Source organism: Vipera ursinii, assembly GCF_947247035.1.
Source record: "Vipera ursinii genome assembly, chromosome: 1".
In the NCBI taxonomy this organism is placed as follows: domain Eukaryota; kingdom Metazoa; phylum Chordata; class Lepidosauria; order Squamata; family Viperidae; genus Vipera; species Vipera ursinii.
Genome location: NC_139512.1, coordinates 272747751 through 272766186, shown reverse-complemented (window position 1 = coordinate 272766186; position 18436 = coordinate 272747751). Strand labels below are relative to the sequence as shown.

Here is an 18436-nt window from a genome sequence, read left to right as displayed (position 1 = left end):
ACTTTATATTATCACTCTTACACCTAAAGGAAAAATGAGAAAATCCAGCTGTTCCACTTGTCCTATGTGGACCACAGAAATCACTGAATAAAAGAGCTGACCAAAGGTATTTAGATTTACATTTAATATTTCAACCCAAAGCATCCATAATTTGAGCCACCACACCACATATGGAATAGCACACTAAGTGACAAGCTCTTATTTTCTTCTCGTTTTCAAATGGAAGCTGTCTTCCTACAACACAGGTTTCTCTCAATTCTGTAGCTCACTGCTACCATGCTAACGCCCAACTTCCTTTCCAGGCCATGTACACTTACGCTGATTTCAGTAGAATAGTAATTAGTGCTGCCACCGTATTAAATTAAATTTGCATAGAACACGACTATCATCAGGATGTTTGTGTGGCAGAGAAGCCTTGGCATTTATTATGCACAACTGAACTGAGATCCAGCTTTGGAGTGTCAAGGACTTGTTCCCATGGCTTTCGATATTATGAGTACTGAATCTCCCTAATCTGACTCCCTCCAATTCCATTTAATCCAGTAAAGTCAGCGACGATTTGCAGTCAAACATTCTGCTTCATGTATCTGGGGAAAAACATGTGGCACTGTATCATGAGATCAGGTGATTCTCTTCAGAATTTAATAGAAATTCAGAGAACTAAAGGCAATTAGCTATTACATTACATCAAATGAAATTTTGTTTGAAGATTAAATGAAATGTACACTTTTCCACAGTGAAAACCCCATGAAACGAGAAGCACTTTGTTTCTTTAGAGTAGGGGTGTCAAACTGCCAGCCCGCCGGCCAGATGCATCATAGTGAAACCGCGCCCACCCCGTTACCAGCAATGGGAAAAAGTCGCAATACGTCACGACAAGTCACGTGATGTTGCGAATTTGACACCCCTGCTTTAGACCATACATGTAGTCCTTGACTTATGATCACAATTGGGACCAGAATTTTGTTGCTAAGCAAGGTGATTGCTGAGTAAGTCACACCCAATTTTATGACCTTTTTTGCCATGATTACGTGAATCACTGCAGCTATTAAGTGAATCATGCAATCATTAAGTGAATTTGGCTTCTCCCATTGACTTTGTCAGAAGCCAGCTAGGGAGATTGTAAATGGCAATTACGTGATACCAGGATGCTGCAAGCATTGTAAATACACACCAGTTGCCAAGCACCCAAATTTTGATCATGTAACCATGCTGCAACAGTTAAGTGTGATGACCAGTTGTAAGTTACTTTTTGTAATGCCGTTGTAACTTTGAATGGTCGTTACATGAATGGTTGTAAGTTGAGGATTACCTGTACTAGATTTAGTTTTGACGCTAAAAAGGACAGGAGAGATACCTTTAAAAAGGCCACAGTGAACCACTGCTGGGATTCACTTCTTCTGCAGCATCTTTGTATGCATATTGCTCTAAACTATTAAGAACCAGTTTTAAAATATATTAGCATGTCCATGAGTAAAGAATACATTATCTTAGAAGCTAGCCTTGAAACTCGCCACGACCAGTATATCAGGTAAATACTTGGTGTATAAAAAAATTGTAAATAGCATGTAATTGCTTCGGCTTTGTAAATTATGCTTTTATATCCAATTTGTATCTTTCCTTTCAATGTAAGGCACATAACAGCAAAAAAAAAACAAACCAGAATTTTTGCTTCTTCTAATAAGTATCATTTTAAATTTGTATGTACTGGGTAATTCTTTTATGCTTTCAGGAAAACTTCCATTTTTTTATTTACAGAGAATATGAATTTGGAAAATTTCATTAAAAAGTGTTTTGCTAAGATTATCTGAAACCATGCTGTTTTTCTCCTTCACCAACTCAGCTGGATGTGTGCCGGTGCAAGAGGAGACGGACAGGACTTATCAGGGTGGAGTCACATCCTTGAGTTTCTACAGCTCAGCCTGTGATACAATAAATTAACCAAACAGGAACTTGTTCAGGGCTTTCACAAAATCAGCTTCTAATCTCCATTTGTGTTTTGTTCTGAACCGTGAACTACCCTGAATTAATTCAAGGAATCAAGAAATGATCTTGAATTCTTTAGAAATGAAAATATATTGTTACTAACTTATATGCAGAGGTTTTATCAAATGTATATGCCTGTCCATCCCGTGTAAAGTGACTCTGGGGAGGCAAACAATTAAAGGCATTCCTCAACTTACAATCATTAGTTTAATGACCATACAAAGTTACAACGGTGCTAAAAAAAAAAAGTGATTCCTGCCCAGTCCTTATAGTTACCACAGTCACAGCATCCCCGTGGTCATGTGATCAAAATTTGGGTGCTTGGCACTAGCATACATTTAAGATGGTTGCAGCATCCTGGGATTGCATGATTGGCATTTGTGACTTTCCAGGGGGCTTTGGAGAAGCAAAGCCAACGGGGGAAGCCAGATTTGCTTAATGGCCACAGTGATTCTCTAAACAAATGCAGCAAAAATGTCATAAAATTGGCATGCCTCACTTAGGCACTACATCCTTTAGCAACTGAGGTCCCAGTCCCAAACATGGTCATAAGTCGAGGACTATCTCTATAGAATTACAGAGGAACATAAAATCCAGATAGTGAATTAAGAAATACTCACAGATTAAAGTTTGACATTTTATCCGTGTGACTCCGCTCTTCAGTGGAAAGTCATTTACATACACCTGACCGTTCACGTAAGTAATATTAAGGACAACCTAAAAAAAAAAATCCACAGAATAATATATATTGAATGTACAGGGTCATAAAAAGGGAGTTTTATACATTTCAAAATACAAAGTTGACCAGGTTTTGTTTAATTTATACAATCATCATAGCAATTATCCAAATAAGTTATAAATATAAGCAATTCAAAATTAGTTACCATCCAAATATGCTGATAAATTTGCTATTGTTTTGCTTTTCTTTTTGGTCCCTTTGAGTCAATGTGTATTCCTGGTGACTGCCTGGGCAAACCTCTGCAGTCGATAACAGTGAAATCAATCAGTGGAACTGCCTTCAGAACTTGCGGGTGCTTTATCGCTGGAGGCTTTTAAGAAGTGACTGGGCAGTCATTTGTCCGAAATGGTAGGGTCTCCTGATGATAACTTTATTGTCACTTTGAATGTACACCAATCGGCATACATCAAAATGAAATTTCGTTGCATACAGCTTTCAAAGGGTCATTACCTCTGATATATACTCCTTGTTCGGGGCCCGCTCAAATTTCACATTGTCCATTTTAGTCTCTAGGGAGTGAACGATGGCAAACAGGACAGATGGAAATGGGGCTCCATGTGGATTAGCCCTCAAATTCGCTTGTATTCTGACAACCTCGCCTTCTTTCCTTTTTCTGATCCTAACTCTTCCACCCTTTCCTTAAAGAGGCCTTGCTTCTTTTCGCCCCTGGAGCACGCTGCTGCCGCCGCCACCAACTCCTCCAAAAGCCTCTCTCTCTTCCTCTGGGCCTGCCGACAGCCTCATCCAGTTCCTTCGCTCCATAAGCTCCAGGTCCTCTCCTCCTCTGCCTCCTCTGGAAACAGCCCTGATTTGCAGTAGAATCCATCACTGGGCCAGCAGTCAGATCTTGCTGCTGGTAGAACAAATTCAAACAGCGCCAACGACTTTTAACGGTCTCACCAACAGTTCCAAAACAACTAGAAACTCACCATGCCAGCAAAGATTGTCGGTCGTATGTCGTACGTTACCTTAGTTCCACCATGTTGCTCAAACACATTAAAATCTTCCTGATCATGTGGCCTATAGCCCTTACTATCCCTCCCAAAACTATTCACCTTCAAGAGCCAATGCAGCCGCAGCCATTCCAGGCGCCGCCATCTTAGAACTCCTGCTCGAACAGAGGGTTGGAGTAGATCAGGGGTCCCCGGCACCGGGCCACGGCATGCCAGCAACCAGTCCGCACAAAAAAAGCAAAGGCTCATCCATGGGATACAGGCAGCACACAAAACCACACACTCTCTGGTCCACGGAAAAACCTTTCTCCATGGAACCGGACCCCGGTGCCCAAAAGATTGGGGACCTCTGGACTAGATGATCTCCAAGGTCTCTTCCAACTTGTTATTCTGTTGTGTTCCTCTTGGTAAGATTTTAGATGCAGCTTGCCATTATCTTTTTCTTAGGTCTGAGATAGATCCAGCTGGCTTTGTGCGTAAGGTAGAACTAGAAGTTCTCGTCTCTGGGTTTCTAGCCTGGGGCCTTAACCACTCCACCAAACTGGCTTGATCTCTTACTATATGGACACTGATTTTAGTGATTTTGGATTGTATCTTAAAAACATAACCTGCAAAGCATTTCTGTGTGAAAAAACTAAGGTCTTGCAAGAGGAGCAAGAAGCAGAATGTACACTATTTGATAGGAAGTCACTTAAAACTTAAAAACCTAATTTCTGGCTGTAATTTAGATACTCATTAAATGACAAGCCACTGCTTCTCAATTTTGATTACCATCATTAACAAAATAGTTACCTAGCTTGGATAATGAAACATCTGCAAGAAAACAACCAAGCTGAGAGACCACCACTTTATTAATTTTTCTGTTAAGTTAAACCAGTCCTTTAACTCAGACTGGTACCTCGGACTTCTAACCAGCAGTGGAAAACATGTCCTCTGTTTCTCCTTAGACTCTGTAAGCTAAGAACTATGATCAGTGTATCTCAGGAACAGCTAAGCCTGTTGTCACCATCGACTGAGAGGAGCTGAGCAAGGTCCACATATTATCCAAAGGACTTCATAATCTGTCAGTTCATACTATGTACTGACAAACTATTATGCTCAAAAAGAGCACACAAGCATACAAAATACATACATTCAGACACATTGCTATGCATATAGAATAATGCCAATTAAGCACCACATCTGGAACCCAACAAATAACCTCCTAAATTTTACAAACCCACAGAAGGCAGTACAAACATAACAAAACTATTGAAAGGAATTACGTGAATATTCCTAAAATGTTAATCAACAACTCAATATATTTACTGTACTACTATAGAAATGAGAAGGACCCAGTGGTGGGATTCAACTATGTGAACAACCGGTTCTCTGTGTGGTTGCCACTTCTGGAAGTCCGTTCTGGGCCTGGGCAACAAAATATTAGCTACCAGTTCTCCCGAACTGGTGCGAATCGGCTGAATCCCACCACTGGAAAGATCCTTAAGCTGACTTTTTTTTCTGATGAATCACAATAGTAAAAAGAAGACTTTTTGCTAAATAAAGTACAGGAAGTTGAACATACAATACCTGTCTTTCCTGAATGTCCCCAGTGTTTTCCAATATATTTACTTTAATCTTGATGTTTTCCTGAAATAATGGAATGAAAGGAAAAAAGAAAGAAGAGAAAAAGAAAGAAATATTCAGTACAGTTTATAAACTAAGTTAGGTACTTAATTTAATTTAAAGATTGTGAGACAAATTTATGTTTCCATCCACAATGTGGCCTGTCAGGATCTAGCATTTCTGAAATCTGTGTCTAAGTAACCATGATTGAAAAACTGAAGGCGGAACAAAGTGCCACAAACAGGTTCAATGACCCCAGAATAGAAGAGGCCAATGTGGTGCATATGCAGTAACTATCAAGACCCTAATGTGCCTCTTATATCTAATCATACATACTATGCTGACCATAAATACAAATTGTATAATCAGGTGATTTCCTATAATGAATTCTCTAACACAGGGGTCCCCAACCCCTGGTCCATGGACCAGTACTGGGCCACGGCATGCCAGCAACCGGTCTGCACAAACAAGGAAAGCCCCATCCACAGGATGCAGGCAACACACAAAACCACACACACACTGGTCTGTGGAAAAATCTCTCTCTACGTAACCGGTTCTTGGTGCCCAGAAGGTTGGGGACCTCTGGTCTAACAGCCCCTGGGGAAGTGCCAGACAGAAGTAATAGTTATAGATGGAAACAGGGCTATTACAGAAAATCTAAATATAGAGGAGGGGGAAAATGTGACAAATAGGTTCAAAATAACTCTGCTTTAATTACATTAGCTGAAGAATTTGTTTCATAGATTTCTATTATGATACTTTGCTAGCAATAAAGAATATTCCAAAACCAAAGTGTTTTTTATTTATTTATTTTGTTTGCCTACCACTAAAGGCTTAACCGTTTGCAGTCAAATTACCCATACATTCTGAACTGAACTCTAAATAATGGGCAGCTATGTTCATGTACATCTTATATGATCCAACATATACTCACCCTAATTAGTGGCATAATCTTCACAATAGTTGCAATATGTGCAACCAAACATTTTACTATGCATATTTGACTGAGCCACCGTACTTCCTAGAAGAGACCTACTGAAATCACCAGGATTGAAATTTGATAGGTTATTATAGTAATGGGTTCCTCTGAAGTCTTGCTGTGCTGCTTTATTATTGGGGGGAGGCATGTTCCTGTAAGGGGTGAGCAAAGATAGCTGGGAGAGAATGCCAGAAACATATCATCTCTCAAGGCTTGAACATCATTCCAGCTACTCAGCTAAAGCACGTAGGCACCTATATTGGACAGCAGCGATACTGGAAGATATTAAAGTCAGATAATTGCTGTAGTGACAATGTCAAAGCCATTGTTTCATATTGTGCTGGAGGACACATTGTAAAATAATTCCTGTATTACCAAGAGACCCATATAGATATATAATAAAAACTGACTGACACGATGATGCCAGATGATAAGCCCTTTAGGTCACGGTAGAGAAACCAGTGAGAATCTTTCAGAATACCAATCTGTTTATGACGTGACTGAATTAAGAAATGTAGGGTGCTCAGTTGCCAACTGACCATGCAGGAAAAGAAAATCCAAAACTGCAGAGATAGAATTGCAATAGGAACATGGAACATAAGAATTATGAACAGGGAAAGCGCAACAGAGTGAAAGATGAAATTAATCATTTGCACTGACATTTTAGGCATCAGTGAACTGAAATGGATTAGAACAGAATACTCTTACTGGGAAGATCATACTATTTACTACTTAGGACTAAGAAGAAACTAACCAAACTAACTAACCAAAGAGAGAAGCAACCTAGAACTAAGGAGAAACTTCAGTTCGAGTAGTTAATCAGTGGAACAACCTTGGAGCCTTGGTGGAGCAGTGGGCTAACGCCTCCTTAAGTAACACCAGCTACCTGCAATTAGTGCAGGTTCGAGTCCCACCAGGCTCAAGGTTGACTCAGCCTTCCATCCTTCCGAGGTAGGTAAAATGAGGACCCAGATTGTTGGGGGCAATTAAGCTGACTTTGTAATAATGCCGCTGGGTGTGTGTGTGTGAAAGCCCTAATAAGCAGGCATATACATAGAATGAAGGCTACTGCTAAGCTTGTAAGCCACCCTGAGTCTTCGGAGAAGGGCGGGATATAAATGGAATTAAAAAAAAAACCTGCCTCCAGAAGCGGTGAATGCTCCAACACTAGAAGTTTTTAAGAAGAGATTGGACAGCCATTTGTCTGAAATGGTATAGGGTTTCCTGCTTGAGCAGGGGGTTGGACTAGATGACCTCCAAGGTCCCTTCCAACTATATTATTATTATTAAGAAATGGTCTTCTTTCATAGTCAGGAAAAATATATAGCAAGACCAGTACTTGGATACAGTGGCTGAATAATATCAATTACATTTCCCAGACACCCTTCAACATGGCAATTATCCCATTTTACTCTCCAACTACAGTAGTCCTCAACGTACAACAGTTTGTTTAGTGACTGTTCAAAGTTACAACAGCACTGAAAAAAAGGGTTTTATGGCCCTTTTTTCACACTTACAACCAGACAGTTTCCTAGCATGCTCTTTAGCATACTGTGTGAACTCAGTTGTGTTAACTAGATGTTCTTGGCTACAATGTTATTGTTACATGTTTTGTGCCAGCCATGGCAGTTCCCCAAATAGGTCATCAGATGGAGCAAAGAGGCTTCTTTGCTCCCCTGCAGCAGCCCCATTGGTGAGAGAGTTTTATGGCTAGGGAGGGGCCGAGACCCCCCATAAATACCTCTGCCCAGGGGCTGCTTCTTTTGTTCTAGCTCTGCTTCTCTTTCTATCTATCTTCTATCTTACAAGCATGGATGCTTCCATGCCATATAGCTCTTTTTATATAACCTGTCGATGAATAAAGCTTCATAATGACTGCATTTTTTTCTCTTTCTATCTATCTTCTATCTTACAAGCATGGATGCTTCCATGCCATATAGCTCTTTTTATATAACCTGCCGATGAATAAAGCTTCATAATGACTGCATCTATGCATTCTGCCTATTTCGCTTGGAAGCACCTTAACGTTCCATCGATCTCTTGTGAAAGCTGCTTCACAAGTTGGTAGCAGAGAGGATGGTTAAAGGGAACGCTTCCAAAGCCTGCAGCTAATGCCTAGATTTGAAACTGAAATGGATGGCCGGAAATCGCAGATTGTGACCAGGAGTCTTCAATCAAGATTTACAGCTCTAGCCCCTGAAGCAAGCCCCGCTCCAGGTGAGAGCACAGATGGCTTCCTTCTGCACGCCACAGAGGGAAGCTTGGAAGTTTTACAGTCCGCCCAAGACTGTCAAGATGCAGCAGAAGCGCTCCGGGCCCAACGCAAGCAACGCGTGGATCAAATGTCTACACCAGAATGCAAGGAACTGCTTCTAAAACTCCTTGAAGTACAGGAGACCCCACAAGCCTCTCCACGGAGGACATCAGTGCAGAAGGACTGTGGATGCCGGGTAAGCCCCCCCTCAGCCACCACGAGGCCCCTCAATATGGCGCCTGCCACCCTGAGTAACCCCGGGGCCCCAGGGCTTTCGGCGCGAAATCCCCTGCCTAACTGTGACCTCCAGCTTCCTGGGGCAACAGGAAACAAGATGGCTGCGCCCAGGGAGACCGCATGGCCCGGCACAGGAAGCAAGATGGCAGCCCCCTGTGCGCCCACATTTTCTAACAAAGAAAGGCCTCAATTAAGTCTGGAGGCCCAGCAACCCCTGGCATACGGCCGAAGCAACATGCAAACTCCTGGGCTCTCTCCAGCAGAAACCCTCGTGACCTATGATGGCTATAAGACTGCCCATTACCCCCCAAGGCCCCCGACCCTCTCTCCGGGGCCCCCAGCCTTCCCTTCGCCCCCGCCCAGGCGCTCTCCTTACTTGGCCTTCGGGGGGGGGTTGGCCCCCTCCTCCAGCATCGGCTTTAGCCATCCCCAAGGTCTTCAGGAACAGCGATGGGCTTCTCAAGGCAATCCAGGGCCGGGGGGGCTCCAGGAAGGATTTCCAGAGCATTTTAAAAACCAAGTGCCGGCCGGCAATCTTGGGCTCCGCCCACCCCCTGATCACGTGTTTTCCGGACATGCCCAGTACGGGCTTTTTAACCCAGAAGGGGGGCCATCTGAAAATCAGAGAAATATACCATCAACGCCCACTAGAGGGGTACCTTTACCATTTTTTTCAATGCCAACCTCCCAAATGCTCCAAGAATGGGATAATACGTTTCTAATTGCGTCCCCGTTGCCTCCCAACTTTGAAAAATTGAAAATTGGGGGTGAGAACTATCACAGTTGGAATAGAAACTTGCAAGTATGTCTATTAAAGGATGGGATTCTTGAAATGGCCCTGAACCCACCACCTTTCCCGTGGAGCTCACGAGAAGAGTGGCTTCATAGACAGACTTTTTCCATTCTGATGGAGTCCATCGATGATAATATGTTCCCTAGCATTCCAGATGGACTCACAGCTTGCGCAGCCTTGCGCTTATTATACAATTTATTCAACAGCAAGAGCATGGGTTCTCTCACCAGACTCACTACTGAGTTTTACAACACAAGACTCAGGTTTGGGGCCAGCATGGCAGAACATCTTGGAAAATTAAAATCCCTCAGGGCGCAACTAATGTCCAAAAATTACCGAATACCTGAAGAGAACTTGGTCGCAGTTATTGTGGCTTCCCTGGACAAAAGTTGGAACAATTTTATTATTTCCCTGGAAGGGGGCAGGGATGGACCCATGCCTCTGTCCTACCTCGAGGGCAGACTCATTGACGAAGATAGCAGACGTAGACATACAGGAGAATACAACAGAGTCACCAGCCAGCCAGCCAGCACACGACACCGCAACTCAGAGCGGGTTAATGCTCTACTCAAGTGTTTCACCTGTGGCTCTGAGGGGCACCTCAAGAAGGACTGCCCCCATTTTCAACAAGGCCCCAAGCGTGGTCCCAATCAAGGTAGGGGCAAGGGACAAGGAAGGGGCCGTGGCGGGGCCAAAAGTACTAACAATCTTGTGTCTACCTGTGCCCCCACCACAAGAGCTGATAGCTCCACTGACTTATGGTTGCTGGACTCTGGAGCTTCATCTCACATTACTAATGTGAGTCAAGGTTTTAAAAGAGTAAAGAAAATGAAATCATCTGTCAAGGTGGCCAACGGTGATAAAGCTTTGGTTATTGGGGAGGGCACGGTTTCTCTACCCGGGCTTGGAAAAGTTGAAGGTGTCTTACACGCGCCCTCTATTGCCAACAACCTGTTGAGCATTATCAAGTTATGTGACGATGACGGGGTGGAAGTTTTATTTCGCAAAGGGGGAGGTCATGTCACCCGGGACCAGAGGGTCATTGGAAATATAGCCATCATAGATGATTTGCCATATTTCTCCCCCTTAGAAGGGGCCTCACAGACAACCCCAAGACTGCTTAACGACCGCAAGGGTGAAGCGGTTGCATCCAAGCCCCCACAGCAAGGCAGTGTGGATAAGAAATCCCAACCTCAGCTGTCACCTGAAGCACCGCTCAAGGCTACCAAAGCCAAGAGGGTGTCAGTCGGGAAGCCACTCCACGATAAGTGTGCCCATATTTTGCACCGAAGATTAGGTCATGCAAGCTTCCCTGTAGTTAAAAAGATGGGAGAGTTTGCTGAGGGAGTCCAGCTCAAAGATTGTGAGGTATTCCTGGACTGTGCAATCTGTAAGAAGTCAAAGAGGAAAGCTGCGCCTATCCCAAAAACATCACTGCGTAAGACCCAATTCCCATATCAACTAGTTCATGTTGATTTGGTCGGGCCTTTCACACCATCTCTAGGGAAAAGTCAGTATTTTCTCACTGCAGTTGATGATTTTTCACGGTACGGCCATGTGTATATCCTCACAGAAAAATCTGGAGCCTTTGACGCCATAAAATCACTCTACAACCTTGTAGAGACCCAGTATAAAACCAAGATTGCACAACTGCAGAGCGACCGCGGGGCTGAGTTCATGTCCCGAAAATTCCAGGACTGGGTAAAGCGTAAGGGCATCCGCCATTTTCTTACCGCGCCTTTCACCCCCGCTCAGAATGGTGTGGCAGAGAAAAGAAATGGAGTCCTACAAACTATGATGCGTAGTCTGATTGCAGACGCAGGGGTCGCAGAATCATACTGGGCAGAAGCGGTAAAATACGCCAATTATACCTTAAACCGCACTTGGAGCAGTGTTGTGAACCAGACCCCATATTTCCTAGTTCATGGTAGGAAACCAAATCTTGGACATTTACGTGTTTTTGGGTCCTATGCATGGGTTCACATCCCCAAGCAGCTGCGGAAGAAGGGGAGATCTGTCTCCCAGAGACTGAGGTTCTTGGGCTACGCTCCTGGCTCCAAGGCCTACCGTTTCCTGGGAGAAGGGGGCAAGATTGTGACTTCCCAATCTGCCTCCTTCGAAGAGGACTCCAATTGGGCCCAGATACACTCCAATGATCTGAGCCCATATATCAACCGTCCCAACAAGGGCACACCGACTACAACATCACCTGAGACGTCCACATACCCTGCCACCGACGAAAGTGTGGAACAAGACGAAGATGTCATCCCACCTGGTTCAGATGGGGAGGATGAGCCTTCCAGTTCCCCAGCAACGCCTCAGAAACCCGCGGAAGAAAAAGGCGGTGAGTGGCAGAAGGTAAGGAGGTCAAAGCGGTCCAACAAAGGCATCCCGCCAAAGAGAATTGACATTGGGCACATCGCATCTGTTAACAGCGTTGTGGTCACCCCAAAATCCTTCTCTGACATCCAGGAGCTGCCCATCGAAGAACAGGAGAAATGGCAGCTCGCGATGGAGAAGGAAATGCAGAGCTTAAAACAACTCAAGGTCTTCACCCCCCAGCAACCTCCAAAGGAAAGGAAAGTCATTGGCACAAGGTGGGTTTACAAGGCAAAACCACTTGCCAATGGCCTCTACCTGTATAAGGCCCGTTTGGTAGCTCAGGGATTCGCCCAACGCTATATGGAAGACTATGGCGAGACATACTCTCCAACTGTCCGGGCAGAGAGCGTCAAGACCGCCCTCGTGACTGCAGCTGCTCTGGGGGAGGAAGTCTTCCAATTCGACATCCAGACGGCTTACCTCCACGCCAAATTGGACCGGCAGATCTACGTGAAGGCCCCTCCTGGCTACCAGCAAGAAGGGGAAAATACATGGTTACTCCACAAAGGGTTATATGGTCTCAAACAGTCAGGGAAACTATGGTATGACTGCCTTAGAAAAAGTTTAGAACGAGTTGGTTTCACTGCATCCCGTGCAGATAAATGTGTTTTCACACGCAACTCAAAGGGTACCACAGAAAGGGTGTTAGTTTATGTGGATGACCTACTATATGTAGGACCTGACAAGGAAGGGTGTGATGAATTTGCCAAGGCCCTGGAAGAAAAGTTCACTTTGAAATCTTTGGGGCGGGTTGATAAGTACTTGGGTGTGCATATTTTGGCCACTAAGGGGGGGTTCGCTCTATCTCAAAAAGAAAAGATAGAGGAGTTATTGGCCAAATGCAAAATGGCAGAATCTAATCCCACGCATAGCCCAATGCAAAGCGACTTTTACAACCATACTCACAAGGACGGTCCTGAGTTCACAGATAATACGCTTTACAGATCTGTGATTGGCTCCTTGCTATATATCAGCAATTGGAGCAGGCCTGACATAGCTTTAGCTGTAAATCTATTGTCCAGGCATGTGGAACACCCAAAGGAATTCCACTGGACTGCTGTTAAGAGGGTACTTAGGTACCTCAGGGGCACGACCGATGCCCTCCTTGTGCTGGAACCAGAGAAGGGGGAGACGGCCCAGCTCTCTGCTTACTCAGACGCAGACTGGGCTGGCGACACCAAAAGTAGGCGGAGCACTTCTGGTATACTCATATTGCTAAATGGCTGCCCAATACATTGGCATGTTAGGCAGCAAAAATTTGTTTCTTGCTCCACGGCCGAGGCTGAATATGCCAGCCTGTCAGACACGGCCAATGATTTGACTTGGTTCAATGAGCTGATAACGAGCATCTGGGCAGCTCCTCCTCTGCCCATCCAAATTCTAGAGGACAACACAGCCGCCATTGCAATCTCGGAGGCTTATGCAGTAGGCTCTAGATCTCGCCACATAGACATACGCTATAAAAATGTCAGACAGCTTGTCAAAGAGGGTTTTATACGTGTAGAGCACTGTAATACAGCTGACCAGATAGCTGATCTGTTCACCAAACCTGTTCCCATTGACCGGCACAACCTTCTGTGTAAGCGTTTGTGTTTGGTCTTCTGAATGTTTTTATACATGTCTATGACACCTGCTTGCCCCTCACACACATTCACTGGTCCCTGTCATTGGCTGGCAAGAAGGGGAATTGTTACATGTTTTGTGCCAGCCATGGCAGTTCCCCAAAAAGGTCATCAGATGGAGCAAAGAGGCTTCTTTGCTCCCCTGCAGCAGCCCCATTGGCGAGAGAGTTTTATGGCTAGGGAGGGGCCGAGACCCCCCATAAATACCTCTGCCCAGGGGCTGCTTCTTTGTTCTAGCTCTGCTTCTCTTTCTATCTATCTTCTATCTTACAAGCATGGATGCTTCCATGCCATATAGCTCTTTTTATATAACCTGCCGATGAATAAAGCTTCATAATGACTGCATCTATGCATTCTGCCTATTTCGCTTGGAAGCACCTTAACGTTCCATCGATCTCTTGTGAAAGCTGCTTCACAGTTATTTCATGTTATTTCTGTTCTTTTAAAATGTGATTGTTTTTTATTATGTTTTTATCCAGTTTTATCCAGAGTTATGAATACAAGACGGGTGACCATATATACATTTATGAAACAAACAAATAAATATTTCCATCATTTCTAAACAGAACATCAGAAATCACTCTGAAGTCCTCAGCCTCATTGATCAAGAAGAACCAGAGGAACTGTGGAATGATATCAAGCAAGTTGCTAAACATGAAAAGTTAAAAAGACCAAACATCAGAAGAAAACAACCAGATAAAAAACAGCAGATATAGCCAAGAAAAGAAGAGCAAAAGCAAAGAAAGACAAAGATCTCAGAAAGGAATTTCGCAAAGAATTTTGGAGAAGAGACAAGAGGCAGTATCGTAACGTCATCTATAAAGGTATCAAATATGAAAACAGACACAGAAAAATAAGGTCTTCCAAAAGATCTCCGTTGTAGGAATCTTCTTCTGGGTTACAGAAGGAGGTTCCTACAAGGGCTAATGTATTCCAGGGGACAGACAGTAACTGATTCAAATAGGATCAAACAAATAAGAAATGAGTATACTGAAATTCTGCACAAGAGAGATGTCAACATCCAAGATACCTTAGAAAAAAAATACCCTATTTATAAGAACCTTTAGTCTTAGAGGATGAAGTCAGTTTAGCACGGCAGGCATTACAGATAGTCCTTGACTTACAACAGTTCATTTAGTGACTGTTCAAAGTTACGACGACACTGAAAAAAGTGACTTATGACTGTTTTTCAAACTTACAACCATTGCGGCATCCCCATGGGCACATGATAAAAATTCAGCTCCTTGACAACTGACTCTGATTTATAACAGTTGCATTGTCCTGGGGTATTGTGATCACTTTTGGTGACCTTCTAAGTAATTTCTAACATGACCAATGCTTGTAAAGCGGCTGGATTTATTAGGGCAACACAATCTTGCTTGCTAAATAGGTAGTTTATGCTATTAAAATTTCAGCTTGCAATCTTAATTCAAAACACATTTCTCTCACAGAATTACAAAAACCTATACATGACAAAACACAAACATCAAAGAAATTAATTTGGATCTTACAGTTTCTTGCCTTAATCAGTAAATACCACATTATGTTCTTTTTTACATATTATTGTTATGGAACAATGACTATTAAACTCTTCTCCCTTGTGGCTTCCCAGCATCCCTTGCGTTTCCAAATATATACTATCTATATTGTATTACACGGTGGAAGTATTTCCTTGGAAGTATTTCCTTAGTGCATTTAATCATCTTTCATTTCAAAATTCTCTGGGCCTTTCCACAATAATTCTGAATATTAGATTACACAGTGATTTCTCTGACTCAAATGTAAAAAATGACCAACTCATTTCAACAGACCAAAGAAGATGTGACAGCTGTGAAGCATATTTCATCTTAAAAAAATCAGAGAGGGTCAGAGTCCATATTGCGTAAATATTTGGAAAGACACAGGAGTTATGCAATAATGGACTTGCATGACAATTGCATGAACAACCAATTTACTGCACATATTTTTTAACTTTCCATATTTTTAGCTTGTCCTATTAACAACTGGTTGATGTTCTGTTCTAAAAATAATTTCCTTCTGAAAAGAAATTATACCAGGAAGTTTTGTGATCAAACTAATCAATCAGATCTTTAGAGCCTTCACATTTGGAAAAGGCAAATTAGCTGCATTTGTAGTCAGCAGAAGCATCCACATCTGCTACAAAACCAATAAATAACTCATGAAATGAATGCAATGCCTAGAAGCAAACAAGATATGGTAGATGGGAAGAGAGAATTCACTGTCATTTTTTTTAGGAAGAGACTAACCTATTATTGTTCTGTCACTTCTCAGATCTTCTGATAACTACCTGCTTAGAAGAATAAACTTGAGTAAAACAATAGGGAAAAGAAGCAAATACACTGGAAGAAGTGGAAGTACAGGAATCCTTCATCATGAGCTTGTCTCCTGATGCCTTCAGAACATACCCATGTCATTTTCTTGGCAACAGTCTGAGTTTTTTCTTTATCTTCCTTTAGCATATTTTTTATCATCTCAATCTAGCCTAAAGCTCTGGTATTTCCTGGACGTTTCCCATCCAAATATTAACCAGGCCCAAGCCTGCCAGTCAGATGCTGCCACTTTTGAAGACTGGGGTAAAGTTGCTATCTTTTCATTTACACCAATGAATAGTAAATTTTAAAGAACAAATATTTTATTTAGACTGGGAACAAAGGTTTCTTCTTGTTTGTTGGCTGAAGTGGAGCATTGAGTTTGACTCCTGATGCTTTCAAAACACATCAATGTACTTTTCCTGGCAACAGTCTGGAAGCACTTTTTCATTGTCTTCCTTCAGTACACTCTACTTTTATGCTGAGTGTCTTCTAGATCTTCATTCTCTGAGGTTGAAGGTGAAGGAAGGAAGGGAAGGAGAGAGGGAGGGAGGGAGGCAAAAGAATGCCAACATGATCTGCTATTTCATTTCTTGCATATAGTCATCTTCTTTTTTTGCATGTAATTATCATCTTTCTTGCATATAATCATCTTCTCTGTAGTGAAGGGAACCACCCTGGGCAAAGAACTGGGTCAGGACTAAGGATGCAAGGAGGTTCTCTGCTTTTTAAAAATGATCCTCAAACTCGTATTTCTGCCCTACTGTAAAATACAGAGGACCTCCCAAATGGCTTTGAAAAGCAACCTACACATGTGAAAAGTAGGGCTGATAATCAAGGTCTAGCGCAGCAAAGTAAATACCGACATTTAATCTTTGTTTTGACAGCTCTCCATAAAGGCAATTCTTTCCTATTAAAGTACCCCATGGTAAAGCAGAAGTAAAATTAAGCAAATGTAATTGTTTTACATGAGTGTGAAAGAGTTTGTGGGCTTTTTAATCAATTAACATTATCATGGCAGTTAACCACATCAAATATTTGGAAATGATGATCTCTAAAACCACTACTGTGATGTTTAAACCTCAAACTAAGACAAATATAACAGGTGACCGCTTTAGCCAAGGCAACAGGACAACAAATGCACCACAATACCTGAAATATTCAATTCATGTTTTACAAGGACATCAATACTGAAACAGACTTCCTTAGAACATATTGTTCTTTCCATAAAGAGCAGATTTATTACCTAAAGTACTCAATCCCCAAAAACTAATTGCATTACTACATACATTAAAAACTAATATGGGAGCAAGTTTTATATATCTGCTGGGTATTGTATTCAAGACACATACACACACACACACACACACACAGGTACAAAAGGCCTCAATCGCATCTTTTTGTAAAACCATTCAATCACAAATCACTCAGAAAAGTGTTTTGTCGGAAAAGGAAGAATTCCCATACGCAAACTGCAAAAATCTTCGCATGTTATCCCAGCACTTGCCTTAAAGAGCACGCACGTACTTACGGTACTGTTTTGCAAATGGACTTGGCAGAAAAGCCACCAGCATTGCAACATTGCGTGTCCCTACTTTAGTAGATCCCTCTTCTAAACCACCATGGCCAGATGATCACACCCGCGGGGTGCCGAATCACACCTTCAGCTGCCCCACCTATGGCTCTGAAGGGAGACCGGACCTTTTCTCACCCTCCTCTTGCCCTACAACACAGACATATACACAAACACATTTCCAGGGCTCCGCTGCCAACCCTGCCAAGACCTCTGAGCAGAGTCCCTCAAGGAAACTTTCCCTCGCCTACCTGGCTCACCACCCGGGAGAAGGCGGCTGTCGGATCCGGGGCGAAAAGGCTTGAAGGCAGCAGAAGGAGCCCGGCCACCAGCCCGAGCAACTCGCGTGGCCCCAGCGCTGCCTCCATCTTGGGAACTGCGCATTAAAACTAAGTGAAACATCAACAAAGCAAGAGGCGGCGACGAGCCGAGCAGAAGCTGGGAGGAGTCCGGCGGGGCCGAGGAGGAAACCGCCGGGAAGGATGCAATACAAGCCGAGATGTCGAGCGGGGACGAGGTGTTTCCAGGGTCGGGGCACGGAAAAGGCGGCGGAGCAGTGATTTCCCTTCGGTGGACGCCTCTGAAGAGTTTGAAGACAAGGAAATCAAGGCGGGAGTGCGATCGTCCTCCCCATCCCGGCCCCGCTCCGACCAAACGCAAAAGCTTTCTGCCCTTATAATAATAATAATAATATAAAGTTGGAAGGGACCTTGGAGGTCATCTAGTCCAACCCCCTGTTCAGGCAGGAAACCCTATACCATTTCAGGCAAATGGCTGTCCAGTCTCTTCTTAAAAACCTCCAGTGTTGGAGCATTCACCACCTCTGGAGGCAGGTTGTTCCACTGGTTAATTGTTCTAACCGTCAGGAAGTTTCTCCTTAGTTCTAGGTTGCTTCTCTCCTTGACTAGTTTCCATCCGTTGCTTCTTGTCCTGCCTTCAGGTCCTTTGGAGAATAGCTTGGCTCCCTCTGCTTTGTGGCAGCC

General features: G+C 43.3%; 1 protein-coding gene across 1 annotated transcript in view; it reads right to left on the bottom strand.

Moving 5' to 3' along the window:
• The window catches only part of GINM1 (glycosylated integral membrane protein 1), a 28386-nt gene extending 10472 nt beyond the window's left edge, over positions 1 to 17914 (bottom strand). Inside the window, exons 1-3 of the mRNA XM_083374031.1 lie at positions 17705 to 17914; positions 5248 to 5307; positions 2607 to 2703 (exon numbers count right to left, since the gene is read on the bottom strand). Of these exons, the coding sequence (XP_083230157.1) occupies positions 2607 to 2703; positions 5248 to 5307; positions 17705 to 17821 (274 nt within the window). The 5' untranslated portion in view covers positions 17822 to 17914. The remainder of the gene's footprint in view (positions 1 to 2606; positions 2704 to 5247; positions 5308 to 17704) is intronic.
• Between the last annotated feature and the right edge of the window lie 522 nt (positions 17915 to 18436).